The following is a 15679-nucleotide window of genomic DNA, read 5'->3' on the forward strand; positions in this document are numbered from 1 at the left end:
AAAAAAAAAAAAAAAAAAAAAACAAAAACAAATAAATAATAATAATAATAATAAAAAGAAGGCCAACCTGGTTGATTCCCTTACAGAAGCTCCAAGTGCTAAACACAACGCCTCTCTTGGTTTTTCTTTGCCACTTCTCTTTGTACAGTTAGCTCTGGCTGACTGTCCCCATAAGTATGGTGCTATTAGGATGGAGAAAAGAGGAAGCATATATCGGATGGGCAACCTGCAACATCTGAAAGAGGTATTGTGGCTGGGCCAGCTTGGGTCAGGTGCCCATTCACTGACCAATCACTATGGCTCAGAAGAAACAATCATATAAGAAGACGATAGCTCCATTCACACATTAAGGTGAAGAAGTGGTGAAAGTGATATAGTTCCCCCAAACAAGGGAATTGTTCCTAGAAAAAGAAAGAGATCCTCTATTAATAATCAATTGTGGCTAATAAATTACTCCGAGACTCAGTGACTTAAAACAGCAAACATTTCCTACCAAAGAGTTTCTGTGGGTCAGGAGACCAGGTATAGTTTAGCTGGGTATCTCTTACAAGGCTGTAAGCAAAATGTGGGCCAGGGGACAGGGATTTTAAGGCTCAATCAAGGGAATATCTGCTTCTGAGCTCACTTGTGTGGCTGTTGGCAGGCCTCAGGTTCTTGCCAGCTGTTGGCCAGTGTATTAGCTTGGGCTGTGATAACAAAATACCATAGACTGGGTGGCTTCAACAATAGTCATGAATTTCACACAGCTCTGGAGGCTGGGAAGTCCAACACCAAGGTGCCTGCAGATTTGGTTCCTAGTGACAGCTTTCTTCCTGGCTTGCAGATGCTGCCTTCTCAATGTGTCCAGAGAGAGAGAGAGAGAGAGAGAGAGAGAGTGTGGGGGGTGGGGAGCAAACTCTGGTTTCTCTTCCTCTTGTTACAAGGACACTTATCCCATCATGGGATCCCACTCCCATGACCTTATCTAGACCTAGTCACCTCCCAAAGTCCTCATTCCTAAATGCCATCACATTAGTGGTTAGGACTTCAACATATGAATTTTGGGGAAACGCAAACACTCAGTCCGTAACAGCAAGAACATCAGTTCCTTGACACATAGGTGTTTCCACAGGGCAGCTCACAACATGGCAGTGGGTTTTCCTCAGAGCAAGTGAGTGAAAGAATGAAAGGAGCCAAGACAGAAGCCAGAGCCTTTTTGCAATGTAATCTCTGAGATGACATCACACCACTTCTGCAATATTCTGTTTGTTTGAAGTGAGTTGCTAGGTCCAGCTCACAAACAAGGGAAAGGGGGTACATGGGGGCATGAATACCAGGAGACAGAGATAGAAGGAACCACTTTTTCTTTGTTTGTTTTATTTATTTTTTGAGACGGAGTCTCACTCTGTCACCCAGGCTGGAGTACAGAGGCGCAATCTCTGCTCACTACACCTCCACCTCCCAGGTTCAATCAAGTGTCCTGCTGCAGTCTCCCGAGTAGCTGAGATTACAGGCATGCACCATCACGCCCAGCTAATTTTTGTATGTTTAGTAGAAATGGGCTTTCCCCATGTTGGCCAGGCAGATCTTGAACTCCTGACCTCAAGTGATCCACCTGCCTCGGCTTCCCAAAATGTTGGGATTACAGGTGTGAGCCACCGCGCCTGGCTAATTTTAATTTTCCAAAAATTTTTCATAAGTTATTGGGGGACGGGTGGTATTTGGTTACATGACTAAATTCTTTAGTGGTGATTTGTGAGTAGTATATGCCACACCCTATTTGTAGTCCTTTATCCCTCACCTCCTCCCACTCTTCCCCCCAAGTCCCCAAAGTCCATTGTATCATTCTTATGCCTTTGCATCCTCATAACTTAGCTCCCACATATCAGTGAGAACATACAATGTTTGGTTTTCCATTCCTGAGTTATTCCACTTAGAATAAGTCTCCAATCTCATCCAGGTCACTGCAAATGTTATTACTTCATTCTTTTTTATGGCTGAGTAATATTCCACCATATATATATATAATATATAATATAATATATATTATAGACATAAATACTATATATATATAATATATATATCACAGTTTCTTTATCCATTTGTTGATTAATGGGCATTTGGGTTGGTTCCACGATTTTGCAATTGTGAATTGTGCTGCTATAAACATGTGTGTGCCAGTATCTTTTTCGAATAATAATTTCTTTTCCTCTGGGTAGATACCCAGTAGTGGGACTCCTGGATCAAATGGTAGTTCTACTTTTAGTTCTTTACAGAATCTCCACACTGTTTTCCATTGTGGTTGTACTAGTTTACATCCCATCAGCAGTGTAGAACTGTTCCTTGTTCACCACATCCATGCCAACATCTACTGTTTTTTGATTTTTTGATTATGGCCATTCTTGCAGGAGTAAGGTGGTATCACATTGTGGTTTTGATTTGCATTTCCCTGATCATTGGTAATGTTGAGCATTTTTTCATATATTTGTTGGTCATTTGTGTATCTTCTTTTGAGAATTGTTTATTAATGTCCTTAGCCTACTTTTTGATGGGATTTTTTTTTCTTACTGATTTGATTGAGTTTGTTGTAGATTCTGGATATTAGTCCTTTATCAGATGTATAAACTAAAGATTTTCTCCCACTCTGTGGGTTGTCTGTTTACTCTGCTGACTGTTCCTTTTGCCATGCAAAAGCTCTTTAGTTTAATTAGATCTCAGCTATTAATCTTTGTTTTTATTGCATTGGCTTTTGGGTTCTTGGTCATGAAATCCTTGCCTAAGTCAACATCTAGAAGGGTTTTTCCAATGTTATCTTCTAGAGTTTTTATAGTTTCAGGTCATAGGTTTAAGTCCTTAATCCATCTTGAGTTGATTTTTGTAATAAGGTGAGAGATGAGGATCCAGTTTCATTCTCCTGCGTGTGGCTAGCCAATTATCCCAGCACCATTTGTTGAAAAGGGTGTCCTTTCCCCAGTTTATGTTTTTATTTGCTTTGTCAAAGATCAGTTGGACGTAAGTATTTGGGTTTATTTCTGGGTTCTCTATTCTATTCCATTGGTCTATATGTCTATTTTTATACCAGTACCATGCTATTTTGATGACTGTGGCCTTAAAGTATAGTTTGAAGTAAGGTAGTGTGATGCCTCCAGAATTTTTCTTTTTGCTTAATCATGCTTTGGCTATGAGGGCTCTTTTTTGGTTCCATATGAATTTTAGAATTGTTTTTTCTAACTCTGTTAAGAATGATAGTGGTATTTTGATGGGGATTGCATTGAATTTGTAGATTGCTTTTGGCAGTATAGTCATTTTCTTTTTTTCTTTTTCTTTTTTTTTTGAGACGGAGTCTTGCTCTGTCATCCAGGCTGGAGTGCAGTGGCATGATCTCGGCTCACTGCAATCTTTGCCTCCCAGGTTCAAGCTATTCTCCTGCCTCAGCCTCCCTAGTACCTGGGGCTACAGGCGTGCACCACCACGTTCAGCTAATTTTTGTATTTTGAGTAGAGACGGAGTTTCACCGTATTGGCCAGGCTGGTCTCAAACTCCTGACCTTAAGTGATCTGCCTTCCTTGGCCTCCCAAAGTGTTGGGATTATAGGCGTGAGCCACCACGTCCAGCTGACTGTGTGATCATTTTTTCACAATATTGATTCTACCCATCCATGAACATGAAATGTGTTTCCATTTGTTTGTGTTGTCTATAATTTCTTTCAGCAGTGTTTTGTAGTTTTCCTTGTAGAGGTCTTTGAACTCCTTTGTTAGGTATATTCCTAAGGTTTTTTTTTTTTTTTTTTTTCAGCTATTGTAGAAAGGGGTTGAATTCTTGATTTGATTCTCTGCTTGGTCACTGTTGGTGTATAGAAGAGCTACTGATTTGTGTACATTAATCTTGTATCCGGAAACTTTGCTGAATTCTTTAATCAGTTCTAGGAGCTTTCTGGAGGAGTCCTTAGGGTTTTCAAGGTAAACAATCATATTGTTAGCAAACAGGGACAGTATGACTCCCTCTTTACCAATGTGGGTGCTCTTTATTTCTTTTTTCTTTCTTTCTTTTTTTTTTTGAGACGGGGTCTCTGTCGCCCAGGCTGGAGTGCAGTGGCGCGATCTCGGTTCACTGCAAGCTCCGCCTCCCGGGTTCACGCCATTCTCCTGCCTCAGCCTCTCGAGTAGCTGGGACTACAGGCGCCTGCCACCACGCCCGGCTAATTTTTTGTATTTTTAATAGAGACGGGGTTTCACCGTGTTTGCCAGGATGGTCTCGATCTCCTGACCTCGTGATCCGCCCACCTCGGCCTCCCAAAGTGCTGGGATTACAGGCGTGAGCCACCGCGCCCAGCCCTTTATTTCTTTCTCTTGTCTGATTGTTCTGGCTAGGACTTCCAGGACCATGCGGAAGAGGAGTGGTGAGAATGGGCAGCCTTGTCTTGTTTCCATTCTCAGAGGGAATGCTTTCAACTTTTCCCCATTCAGTATTATGTTGGCTGTGGGTTTGTCATAGATAGCTTTTATTACATTAAAGTATGTCCCTCATATGCCAATTTTGCTGAGGGTTTTAATCATAAAGGGATGCTGGATTTTGTCGAATGCTTTTTCTGCATCTGTTGAGATGATCATGTGATTTTTGTTTTTAATTCTTGTTTATGTGGTGTATCACATTTATTGACTTACCTATGTTAAACCAACCCTGCATGCCTGGAATGAAACCCACTTGACCGTGGTGGATTATCTTTTTGATATGTTGTTGGATTAGGTTAGCTAGTATTTTGTTAAGGATTTTAGCATCTATGTTCATCAAGGATATTCATCTGTAGTTTTCTTTTTTAGTTGTGTCCTTTCCGGGTTTTGGTATTAGGGTGATGCTGCCTTCATAGAATGAATTAGGGAGTGTTCCTTCTTTCTCTGTCTTGTGGAATAGTGTCAAAAGGATTGGCACCAATTCTTGGAATGTCTGGTAGAATTCTGCTGTGAATCCGTCTGGTCCTGGACTTTATTTTGTTGGTAATTTTTAAATTACCATTTCAATCTTGCTGATTGCTCTGTTCAGAGTATCTAATTCTTCCTGATTTAAGCTACGAGGGTTGTGTTTTTCCAGGAATGTATCCACTTCTAGGTTTTCTAGTTTATGTGCATAAAGATGTTCATAGTTGCCTTGAATGATCTTTTGTATTTCTGCAGTGTCAGTTGTAATATTTCCTGTTTTGTTTCTTAGTGAGGTTATTTGGATTTTCACTCTTCCTGGTTAATCTTGCTAATGGTCTATCGATTTTATTTTATTTTATTTTATTATTTTTTGTGACAGGGTTTTGCTCTGTCACCCAGGCTGGACAGCAGTGGTGCAATTATGGCTTAGTGCAACCTGGACCCCCCAGACTCAAGCGATCTTCCCACCTCAGCCTCTGGAGTAGCTGGGACTACACACACATGCCACCATGCTTGGCCAATTTTTATCGAGATGGGGTTTCACTAGGTTGCTAAGGCTGGTCTCAAACTCCTGGGCTCAAGTTATTCTCCCGCCTCAGCCTCCCAAAGTGCTGGGATTACAGGTGTGAGCCACCCACTCTGATCCATTGGGAACCATGCTGCCTGCCATAGGTTCTGGGCAGATAATACAGTGAAAGATCACTATACTGAGCAGTGACAAGTTGAGTCTAAGAAGTGATCATTATAATTCAAACCAGACAAACAATACTAACAAGTTGAACCTATAGAAAAATCTTGAGATTATAATGATACCACAATGAGGATGTTAATATCAAATGTGCTAACAGACGGCAGTAATGCATACAGGTTTTAAAAATGTGTTTTTATTAATATAAAACAGATATAAAATGATATTTATAAAATATATGTTAACTGTAAAGAAGAGTAGTAAAATTAACATACATGAATGTGCTATTCAAGGTAAGAGAAAGGACAACTAATGCTTTCAAAGGCTCCAATGCTACCTTCTTCTGTCCTCCTCTAGAGGTCGTCACCATTATGCTGAATTTTGTGATAATTATTCACTTGTTCTTCATTGTTTTACCAGAGATATCCATATTCCTGCACAAGATACTGTTGGTTTTCCCTGCCTTTGACTTTTTATCAATGGAATCACACTGTATGTATTTCTCTGTGATTTGCTTCTTCCTCTAGAGATTATGTTTCTGAGATGTATCCACTTGATGCTTTCATAATGATGTTTTTCAGTTCCAATTAAACTTCACTAAGCTCTTCATATATTGTCCGAACACAAGAACAAACTCAGTTTCATCATTTGAGCCTCCAGCTTTCTCTTGTACAACATGGTATGACTATACTATTACACAACTCATCTATGTATGTATGTATGGACATTTGAGTTAGTTCCATCTTTTTGCGACATAAATAGTTCTGCTGTGAACATCACTTTACTTTTTTCCTGGTACACTTGTGCAAAACTTTCTTCAGGGGATACACCTGGGAAAGGAACTGTTGGATCAAAGGCATATCAGCTTTAAGAGACAATGCCAAATTGTTTTCCAAGGAGGTTATAGTGATTTACACTCCTATCAGCAGTTGTTCCAAATCCTATCCAATATTTGATAATGTCTTTTTTATTTTTGCCAATCTAGAAGGCATAAAATAGAATTTCATTGAGGTTTTGATTTGCATTTCACATGAGTTGTAATATGTTTTACTGCATTGCCAAATGCTATCCAGTGATCAAATGAGACTCTGAACTCTGTACTAAAGTTTTTGCCATTATCCATGCAACTATTTACAAATTGTTGTTACTTTAATACCACACCTGTGCAAATTATTTGGTTAAAAGTTAAATACATATCTGTGAAGTACAATAAAGCTGGAAAAAAAAGGCAAATGCAAATAATCCAAACTTGTGATAACTTAGTCTCATGCCTGTGTTGCAAGGTGGGATAAGACATAGCCAAAGGTGAATAAAGCAAATAATTTTCATGGACATTGCACTCCTTATATATTTAATTGGGTATATTATGTGAAGGTGTTGTAAGGGAATTAAGGGGAAAGTGAGTCATGTATGTCTAGTTTATACATAATCTTTACTGCCCTAAGGGATGTCCAAGGAAAAAAGGGGTGGACCATTGGGAGTTGGACACATTTTGTTTCTGACGCAGAGCTCAGCAGATGGTGGTGCTTTCAACATCATAAATGGAATCTGCATACTCAGAGATCAACAGTGATAAAGGAATTACTTCCTCTGGATGTTACTCTGTATTGTTGATTTTGGATTGCACACACACTAAAGTTGGGATTGATTACAACGTTAAGCTTAGTGAGATCTTGACAGGACAATACCCAAGAAACACATTCCAAGACAAGGCAAAGGTCCTAGTATAAAACCAGTTGCAAATGAGCAAGAAATCAGGTGATCAGTGTCAGTTGGCAGCAGTCAGAACACTTGGAGGCAGAGCTGAAGAAACGGAACCTTCTAAGCATTTGGGTTCACCACGGGATCAGGCTGGATCCCTGGTGTCTGAGTTAGCCTCATTTGAGATGGAGTTGAGTGTTGACAGAACAATCAGTAGAAGCTGGGTGTTCCTAATGTTGTACTTTCAGCTTTTCTGTCAAAGTTAGCACAGACGATAGATCAAGATGATGTTTACTCATGAACTGTTGGGATATAGATTTATATTTTTCAAAGGAAATCTAAGACATCAATAACTTAGATATGTTCCTATTTTTGACCATGTAATTCTACCCCTAAGAACCTGCCCAATCAGGTGGGTTATTGTAGATGAAAGTAAAATCATTCAAATTATCTCAAGAAACATTAAGAGGCTATACAGACAAAGAAACCCAGGAAAGTCTAAGCATCCCAGCCTTAAGTGCACAGACCTGGGAGCAGCTATGGGTTTGGGCACCCCTGGGACGACATGGGCTTCTCAGTGTGCTACCTCTATTCACAGGACTTGGTTCCCCTCCTGGAAAGGAGGCTCTAGCTTTTCTTTACCATAGGACTCTGTCTTATTTCGTTTCTACAGCCCAGTCACCTTCTGGCAACACCACCTGTTGACTCTCAGCATTTCTTTGTTTGAACTCTTGATTGGTCAGATTATCTTTCCAAACGACGCAAGTAAGAGGTCTTTGACCAGTCTATGGATTGGCTGTCCTGGGATCAGATGACCTCCCTGGTCCAATCAGCTGAGGCTAAGGCTAAGAGGGGGACAGCTCACCCATAGCTGCTCAATGGTGCCGTTTCCCTTGCAAAAGACAAACGGCGTGAACGGGCAAACACTGTGATACACATCTCTAGAAAAAGACTTGAAAAAGGGTCAGAGATAGGGACTAAGAAGTGCATGAAAGTGCGCTTACAGCGCGCGCGCGCGCACACACAATATCCAACCACAAAGTACAATAAATGATTTGCTGCTTAGGTGTGCAACAATGAGCAGCGAAGGCACAGATTTTGAAGGCCATTGGAAAACACGAGGAAATGCTCACAAAATAATATTCCATGAAAAAGGGCTATAAAACCGCATATCCCGAATGATCAGAATTTCCAAAGAAAAAAACTGCATATTTTAAAATTTGGACGGGAAAGCTAACAGGCTAGTGGTGTGATAACTGGTGGTATAAAAATGCTTCTTTATTTGGTTACACAGCTTTCAAATGTTGCTTAACGAACAGATAGCATTTTTATAAACAGAGGAAAGACTCAGTATTAAAGTGCACGTCCCATCATTGCAACCTGGCCCTCGGGCAGCCAGCTCTCTCTTGCCCCGCGTCCGGCTTTCAGGTCCGGGAGCCAGGCCTTCCCACCTTCTCCCCGCGCGGGCCCCGCTCCTTTTCCGGCTGCCCTCGCCCCGCCCCTTCGCCTCTCCCTGCGCTCCCTCTCTCGCTCACGGAAGGCGCTTTTCGCGAAGGCCCGGATTTTTACAGCACTTCGTTTTTCTTTTTTTCTTTTTTTTTTTGAGAAGGAGTCTCGCTCTGTAGCCCGGGCTGGAGTGCAGTGGCCGGATCTCAGCTCACTGCAAGCTCCGCCTCCCGGGTTCACGCCATTCTCCTGCCTCAGCCTCCCGAGTTACTGGGACTACAGGCGCCCGCCACATCGCCTGGCCAGTTTCGTTTTTTCTGTATTTTTTTAGTAGAGACGGGGTTTCACCGTTTTAGCCAGGATGGTCTCGATCTCCTGACCTCGTGATCCACCCGTCTCGGCCTCCCAAAGTGCTGGGATTACAGGCTTGAGCCACCGCGCCCGGTCAGCAGTTCGCTTTTCTAACCCCGAAGAGTGCACATTTGTTCGCAGGGCCAGCAAGGAGAGCCGAGCCGAGCCCCGCCCCGCCCGCCGCCTTTGGAGCCCTCGGACTCTGCCCGGCCCAGCCTCCCCAGGCATGGCGCCGCTGCGCTTCTCCGCCAATTTGTCCTGGCTATTCCCCGAGCTCCCCGGCCTCCCCGCGCGTCTGCGGGCCGCGGGCAGCTCGGGCTTCGAGGCTGTCGAAGTGGCCTGGCCTTACGCGGAGCCGCCTGAGGTGCTGGCGCGCGCCGCGCGAGAAGCGGGGCTGCGGCTTGTGCTGATCAACACGCCCCCGGGTGCGCCGCGGGCCGAGAGGCTGGTGGGGGGGCGGGGCGCGGGCAGGGGAGTGCCCGAGTCGGGGGCTGAGGCCCGTTCTCTCTGCAGGAGACCAAGAGAAAGGGGAAATGGGGCTGGGGGCCGTCCCCGGGAGACAGGCGGCCTTCCGACAGGGGCTGGAGCAGGCCGTGCGATACGCCAAGGCCCTGGGCTGTCCCAGGTACCCCTCCTCCACCCCAAGCCCCACCCCTCTGTGACCCACGACCCTGCCGCAGGTTCAGGGATTCGAGGACCTGAGGTCTCAGATGCTCAGAAGTCTGAGCCCACTGGCCTATCTCCGCCTCTGCGGTCCTGGTCCTTTGTAAATTGCTTTTTGTATTTTATCTGTCCTGTACCAGTCTGTTTGCCACTCTTTCATGCTCACCCCATGCTGGGATCCCACGCTGGGAGCTCAGTCTGCCTAGGAAGATAGGAGAGTAAATATATGCAGTGATCCATTTGAGGACAGGCCTATTCCAGGAAGTTGTGGGAGCAGGGGTAAGCACCTAACCCTGTCTGGATCAGAGAAAGCTGCTTACAGGTAGTGATGCTTGGACTGTCTTCAAGGAGTGGGCATTGCTTGATGGGCAGAAGGTAAAGTATTCCCGGCAAGGGTGCTGTGGCAAGAGGCAGCCTGGTGTGTTCAGCAGCGTTCCTAAGGCTGGACATGTATGTAGCCTGTTGGGGTGGGGAGGCCTGGAATGTCTGTTCAGAGCTGGATGTGGCTGATAAGATCAGGGGATGATGGGAGGAGGTGGACGGCTCAAATGGGGCTGATCAAATGTCAAATCCTGCAGAGGCCAAACAGGCTCAGAAAGAATTAGCAAGAGGGGATCACTACTGGTCAATGGTGGGGGCAGAAAAAAGATGGGAAGAGTCTAAGTAGTAGATGCAAGGAGAGGAAGTAGAGACAGCAGCACGGAATACCTGAGAAGGGCAAGCAAGGGTCAGGATAATTTTTAAAGGTGAGAATTTAGCAGGTTATAGGTTGAGAAGGACCGAGGGAAGGAAAGGTGGAAAGTACTGGAGGCAGGGGGCGGTGGGTGGATGCTGAGGTGTCTGGGAAAGGGCTTCCCCTAGGCCGTCACTGAAGTGTCTCTGAAAAGTGCTGGGATGCCTGGGCATTGTGGCTCAGGTGCCATGGACTGGAGACCTGGGGAGACAAGGCAAGGGCCGGCAGAGTCAGGGAATCCTGGAAGAGGTGCAGAGAGCCAAGGGAGGCAAGGCCTCCAGTCCATCTTCCTCACAGGATCCACCTGATGGCTGGCCGAGTACCCCAGGGAGCTGATCGAATAGCAGTCAAAGCTGAGATGGAGATCGTTTTTCTGGAGAATCTGAGGCATGCAGCTGGGGTTTTGGCTCAGGTGAGAAAGGTGGAAACACACATGTACTTACATGTCTTTGTGGGTGTGCGGAGGAGGGGGTGCACAGTGGGGACAGCACGTGAGGCTGCCAGCCTAGGTCAGAGGGACAGGTGAGGGCCTTGACCAGTGACTGACTGATGGGGGACAAACTTGGGAAGGAGCTCTATTCACAGCACCCGACATGCTGCTAGGAGGACCTCGTGGGACTGCTGGAGCCCATCAATACCCGCATCACTGACCCCCAGTACTTCCTGGACTCGCCCCAGCAGGGTATGACCCCAGCCCTGTCTCCTTCTGTCCCTTTTGATTCCTGTGCTCTCCTCGAGGCTCAAGCCCCTTCCCTGGCTTCTCTTACAGCGGCAGCCATCTTACAGAAGGTGGGAAGACCCAACCTCCAATTACAAATGGTAAGTGGAAGAAGGGGTACTTCGAAGACTGGAAGGAGAGTGGGGCCTGCGGGGTCTCGGACTGTAGTATCCTCTTCCCCAGGACATATTCCACTGGCAGATCATGGATGGGAACCTGACAGGAAACATCCGGGAGTTCCTACCCATTGTTGGTGAGAGGAGCTTCCTTTGCCCTCCCACCCTTTCAGTCCCCACATCTGTTCCTCAGGCCCTGGCAGGAGCCTGGACCCCACATTTGTCCACATCTGTCCCCAGGGCATGTGCAGGTGGCACAGGTCCCAGGCCGAGGGGAGCCCAGCAGCCCCGGAGAGCTGAATTTCCCCTATCTGTTTCAACTGCTGGAAGATGAAGGCTACAAAGGCTTTGTGGGCTGCGAGTATCAGCCTCGAGGTGAGGGGTGGCCCTGGGGAAGGGAGCTCTGGAGGGACTGGACAGGGGCTGTTTTCTCCTTGTCGGCTGAGATGCCGAGGCCTCCCTCTCCCTACAGGAGACACAGTAGAGGGCTTGAGTTGGCTACGTTCATACTGGGATAGGCGGGGCCACCCAGAGGTGGCCAGCGAGGGCCTGCACACCACCCACATGCCTCCAGGCAGCGAGTGAGATCCCATCTCCTCCTCTGCATTAAAGACGACCCGCTGAACATTGTCTTATGTCTCTGTTATGGGGTGGGGGGACACATAGTGTCTAACACTTCAGTTTCTCTGTTGCTTCCCTCCCATTGAGAAGCCAGTGCCAGGGTTGCTGTGGAGATGGGAGAGCTTCTGAGCCCACCTTCTCATTAAAGGATGAGAATCCCAGCGTCTGAGAGCAAAGGGACTTGACAGTGGCCACGGGTGTTTCAAAGGCAAAGCTGGGATTGGAACCCAGGTGTCATCTCAATGGGAATGTCCAGCAGTGATGTCCAAGTGGGAAGTGAGGACCCGAGGGCTCAAGGGACACAGGTGGCTGACTGTGGTCAAAGGCTGGGGGGCAGGATCAGGTAGAGGAGCTCTAGGGGGCTTTTGCCACCCCGTGTGAACTCCCGAGACTCTACCAGATGGGCAGAAAGGAGTACCCCAGAAGGGCCCAAGGGGTCCTTGGGGTTGACCTGACCCTCTAAAGTCCTGGATGGGTCACTGGCTGTGGGTGTTTGAGGAGGGCAGTTCTCTGCCGCCAGGCTGGGGCAGCAGACCCCCAAGACATAGTTACAAAACCTTTGGTGTCACTCAGTGTCTGGCTTGCCCTGGGGCCCAGAAGGGCTGGTCAGTCCTGCCTCTGGCGGGCAATCTTGTAGACCCACGATTCGAGGAACAGTGACATGCAGTGGTCCAGTCCACTCCCTCAGAGGAGGCGGGTCCAGAGGGTGAAACAGGCTGTGTTGATGACAGACTCCAAGTGGTGGTAGGTGGAGACTAGTTGGGCAGGGGGGCTCTCGCTGTCCTGGGGCTGTACTGGGAAGGGCTCTCGGAAAACCACCGTCAGAGACTGTGGGGAACATGGTGGGGGTGCGCTGGTGAGAGGAGGGCATGGGTGGGGACAGGAGGCAGGGCTCAGAAAGGGTGGGCACCCCAACCCAGCAGGCTCCGTACATTTGGGGTACAGCCTTCCACAAGACTGACACAAAGCCCCCGACTTGTTCTCACCGTCTTTCCTAAGTGGGAGTCCAGAAACACCAGCACAAAGCAGTCAGTGAACTTCTGATTCAGCACAACCTGCAGTGAAAAGATGAGAAGGGGACTGAGGTCTCTCTCCCCCGAGGTGACACAGACCCTTCCACAGGGCATCCTGAGGTGAAGGGAGGATGAGGAGAGGCCTACTTCCATCTCCACACCTCACCCCGTCTGCACCCCGAGGTCACATAGAACCATGTCTCCAAATTGAGCCTCAGTCCTCATCCTCACTGGCTTGCCGGTCAGCCCATCTGAGCTGCGTCAGAATGAGGGGTAACAGTTGATCCTGGAGGCCCCACACAGAGCCTGGTACACTGAAGCCAATCAGTGGAGAGTGCTGTACCCCTGGCACAACCTCCTTGCCTCCTGTCCCGGGACTCCTCTCTGACCACCCCTGGGACTGTCCTGTCCCCTTATGTCTGTCTGCTCCCTAACACTCTGCTTGGTGATCCACCCCGGGATGATTTGCTCTCCCAAGGCTTCAGTTACCACCTGTTCACAGAGCTGCTGCCTACGACTCTCCTGAGCTTGAATCCCTGGTACCCACAAACCTTGCAGACAGTGAAGGGCCTTATGGACCCCAGACTCAGCTTCCCCCAGGTTGGACTTGTCACGCTTCCCCAAAACCCACTCCTGCTCCAGTCTTCCCACCACCCACAGGGGCACCCCCCTCTATTCACAACCGCTGACACTACTGCAGCCTCATCCTAACTGACCTCGGCTTCTCTGGGAGACCCTTCCTGCACCCTGAAATGAATCCTCTGCACAAGCGCTGTGCTGCAGGACCCCTCACCTGGCTCCACCTCCTACTTTCTCACTTGGAATCTTCTCTCGTAATGCCTCCTCTCTTGAACCTCGGCTCTGGCCGGGCCCATCTCTGTGGGCTCCTTAATGCCCCATGCTCCATCACCACAGCTCTCTCTACCTGTCCTTTACAGCAGCGCTTTCAAACTTCAGTGTGCACACAAATCAACTGGGGAGACTGGCAACCTGCAGATCCCGAGTCAGCAGTCTCAGATGTGGCCGGAGAGCCTGCGTTTCAGCAAGCTCCCAGGTGCTGCGGCTGCTGGTCTGTGGACCACACTTTGAGTAACAAGGCTTTAAAGCCCACGGAGTCCTTTCTGGGGCTCCAGCCTACTGACGAAGTTGTGAGAGCTCCTTGGGTTGTCAGTTCCAGAGCCTGGCCCTCAGGATCTCAAGCCAAGGCTTGTGTTCTTGGTGAGTCTTTGAGGGCAGAGCTGCTCAGAGAATCACGTACTGTAGCTCGACGCCCGGTACTGGAAGGGTTTTACATGTGTCTGTGGAGTCCCATTCTGTCTAGGCCTCCAGAGCAGAGCTTGTTTGGTCAGGCTGAGGGGTGCATCTGTCTGGTGAGGATTTCTGCTATGTTTCCCTTTTCAGAGTAAGCTCAAGGGGACTTACCAGGTACTGAGTTCCCAAGTCTGGGCTTTGGAAATGGCGACAACTCTGGGGGAAGCGGCTTAGGAGAACTTTGATCAGGCTCTGGTACCAGGAGACTGTCATGGATAGGAAGCAGTCCTGGGGGAGGAGCCACAGGCCTGAGTCTTCTGTGCCAGTCACCTCAGATTCCTGTGCTCTCTGCCCTGGCTGCCAGTGGAATTCCTGGCATCTATCCCAGCTCTTTCGGGAGCCCACAGTCCCTTACCAGCTGGGGGTCGATGTCCCCAATGGATTTGGTATGGACTGCTTCTAGGAGCTCCTCTAGCTCTGCCAGAGCCAGGCGCCCCCCTAGCCGCAGTCGATCAGGCCCTGGTGGCTCCAGCAAGAAGAGGCGCTTCCAAAGGGTGTCCCGACGGCAGTGCCCTCCAGCCAGCCGTACCAGCTGAGCCAGTCGTGCCCGTGCCATGCCCACCTCTGCAGCCAGTGGTGGGAACAGAGGAGCCGGTCCTGGCGCTAGAACGAGCCCTGAGGCCTCCCCAGGGCTGCCAGCTGAACTCCCGGGAGCCTCTGGCTCAGGGGGCAGTCTGGGTGGCTTCCGGAAGCGGCGCATGTCAGCAGTGAGCCTGGGGAAGAGCTCTCGCTGGCTGGTGAGCACCACGAAGAACTGTAGCCTGGGGTGGGGAGCAGGGCAGGAGAGTGGTGGTCATAGCAAGAGACACACAGGGCAGGGCGGGGCAGGCTGGGAAATGGGCGTGTTCAAGGTAGGGGATCTGCTGACCGCAGAACGTGCCGCTCAGCCTCTCCTTGCTCCTCAAAGGGTGCAGCACAGTGACAGACAAGCAGAGACACATCAAAGTCATCCTGGTGGCGAAGTCCCTCAGAATCCAGGTAGGAGCCAGAGCTGTGAAGGACAGGTTGGGGAGATGTCAACTCTGGGGTTCTAATGAAACAAACCTCACCCTGCCCAAGAAAACACGGGTCTCCCTACTGCAAGTATGTCCCAGCCCCAGCTCCTGCAGCGTGCATGCTGGATGCCCCTCCCCGCCTTACCTATGCCATGCTGACACCAGGGCATACTCATTGTGTTCTGGGCCCCCTGGCCGGGCCATTCGCAATGGCTTCATGTGATAAGAGCTGGCATGGTCAGCCACGTAGTTGTACAGCTGGTGGGCAGCAATGAGTGGTGTGGGGAGCTCCAATGTCCCTGAGGGGTAAGTAACAGGAGACAGCAGACACTAAGCCTAGGACAGACACACTGATCTGGTGGGGCACAGGGATGGGAGTCTTTAAAGCTCTGACTGGCAGGTAGAATGGGTCTGCTTTCCTTAGGAGC

At 48.4% G+C, this 15679-nt stretch overlaps 2 protein-coding genes across 7 annotated transcripts in view; one reads left to right on the plus strand and one right to left on the minus strand.

The window, feature by feature from the left end:
• Positions 1-9064: 9064 nt before the first annotated feature.
• On the plus strand, positions 9065-12490 carry HYI (hydroxypyruvate isomerase (putative)). 2 transcript variants are annotated; one of them, XM_023221365.3, is made up of 8 exons: positions 9065-9506; positions 9595-9706; positions 10775-10889; positions 11081-11159; positions 11247-11296; positions 11379-11448; positions 11552-11686; positions 11784-12490. In XM_023221365.3, exons 1-8 carry the CDS (start codon positions 9308-9310, stop codon positions 11894-11896), a joined length of 873 nt encoding a protein of 290 aa, XP_023077133.1. In that variant the 5' UTR covers positions 9065-9307; the 3' UTR covers positions 11897-12490. The 2 variants fall into 2 exon arrangements, with proteins under 2 accessions (XP_023077133.1, XP_023077132.1); XM_023221364.2 differs by having other exon boundaries at positions 11552-12490.
• Positions 11933-15679, minus strand: part of SZT2 (SZT2 subunit of KICSTOR complex) — a 61199-nt gene continuing 57452 nt past the window's right edge. For 2 of the 5 annotated variants that reach the window (XM_023221358.2, XM_023221360.3), the window contains 6 exons: positions 15397-15550; positions 15125-15247; positions 14612-15017; positions 14368-14484; positions 12919-12987; positions 12617-12760 (listed from right to left, as the gene is read on the minus strand). In XM_023221358.2, the coding sequence (XP_023077126.1) occupies positions 12617-12760; positions 12919-12987; positions 14368-14484; positions 14612-15017; positions 15125-15247; positions 15397-15550 (1013 nt within the window). Of the gene's footprint in view, positions 12761-12918; positions 12988-14367; positions 14485-14611; positions 15018-15124; positions 15248-15396; positions 15551-15679 lie in introns of all 5 variants that reach the window. The other 3 variants (XM_023221356.2, XM_023221357.1, XM_023221359.1) reach the window with 3 other exon arrangements.

Source organism: Piliocolobus tephrosceles, chromosome 1, assembly GCF_002776525.5.
Source record: "Piliocolobus tephrosceles isolate RC106 chromosome 1, ASM277652v3, whole genome shotgun sequence".
Taxonomy (NCBI): Eukaryota; Metazoa; Chordata; class Mammalia; order Primates; family Cercopithecidae; genus Piliocolobus; species Piliocolobus tephrosceles.

Bases quoted from the DNA above. Each gene is read 5' to 3' on its own strand.
- HYI (XM_023221364.2), top strand. From the start codon at position 9,308: ATGGCGCCGCTGCGCTTCTCCGCCAATTTGTCCTGGCTATTCCCCGAG. The intron at 11,297-11,378 runs GTAAGTGGAAGA...CCTCTTCCCCAG, and splicing joins CCAACCTCCAATTACAAATG to GACATATTCCACTGGCAGAT. The intron at 11,449-11,551 runs GTGAGAGGAGCT...ATCTGTCCCCAG, and splicing joins GGAGTTCCTACCCATTGTTG to GGCATGTGCAGGTGGCACAG.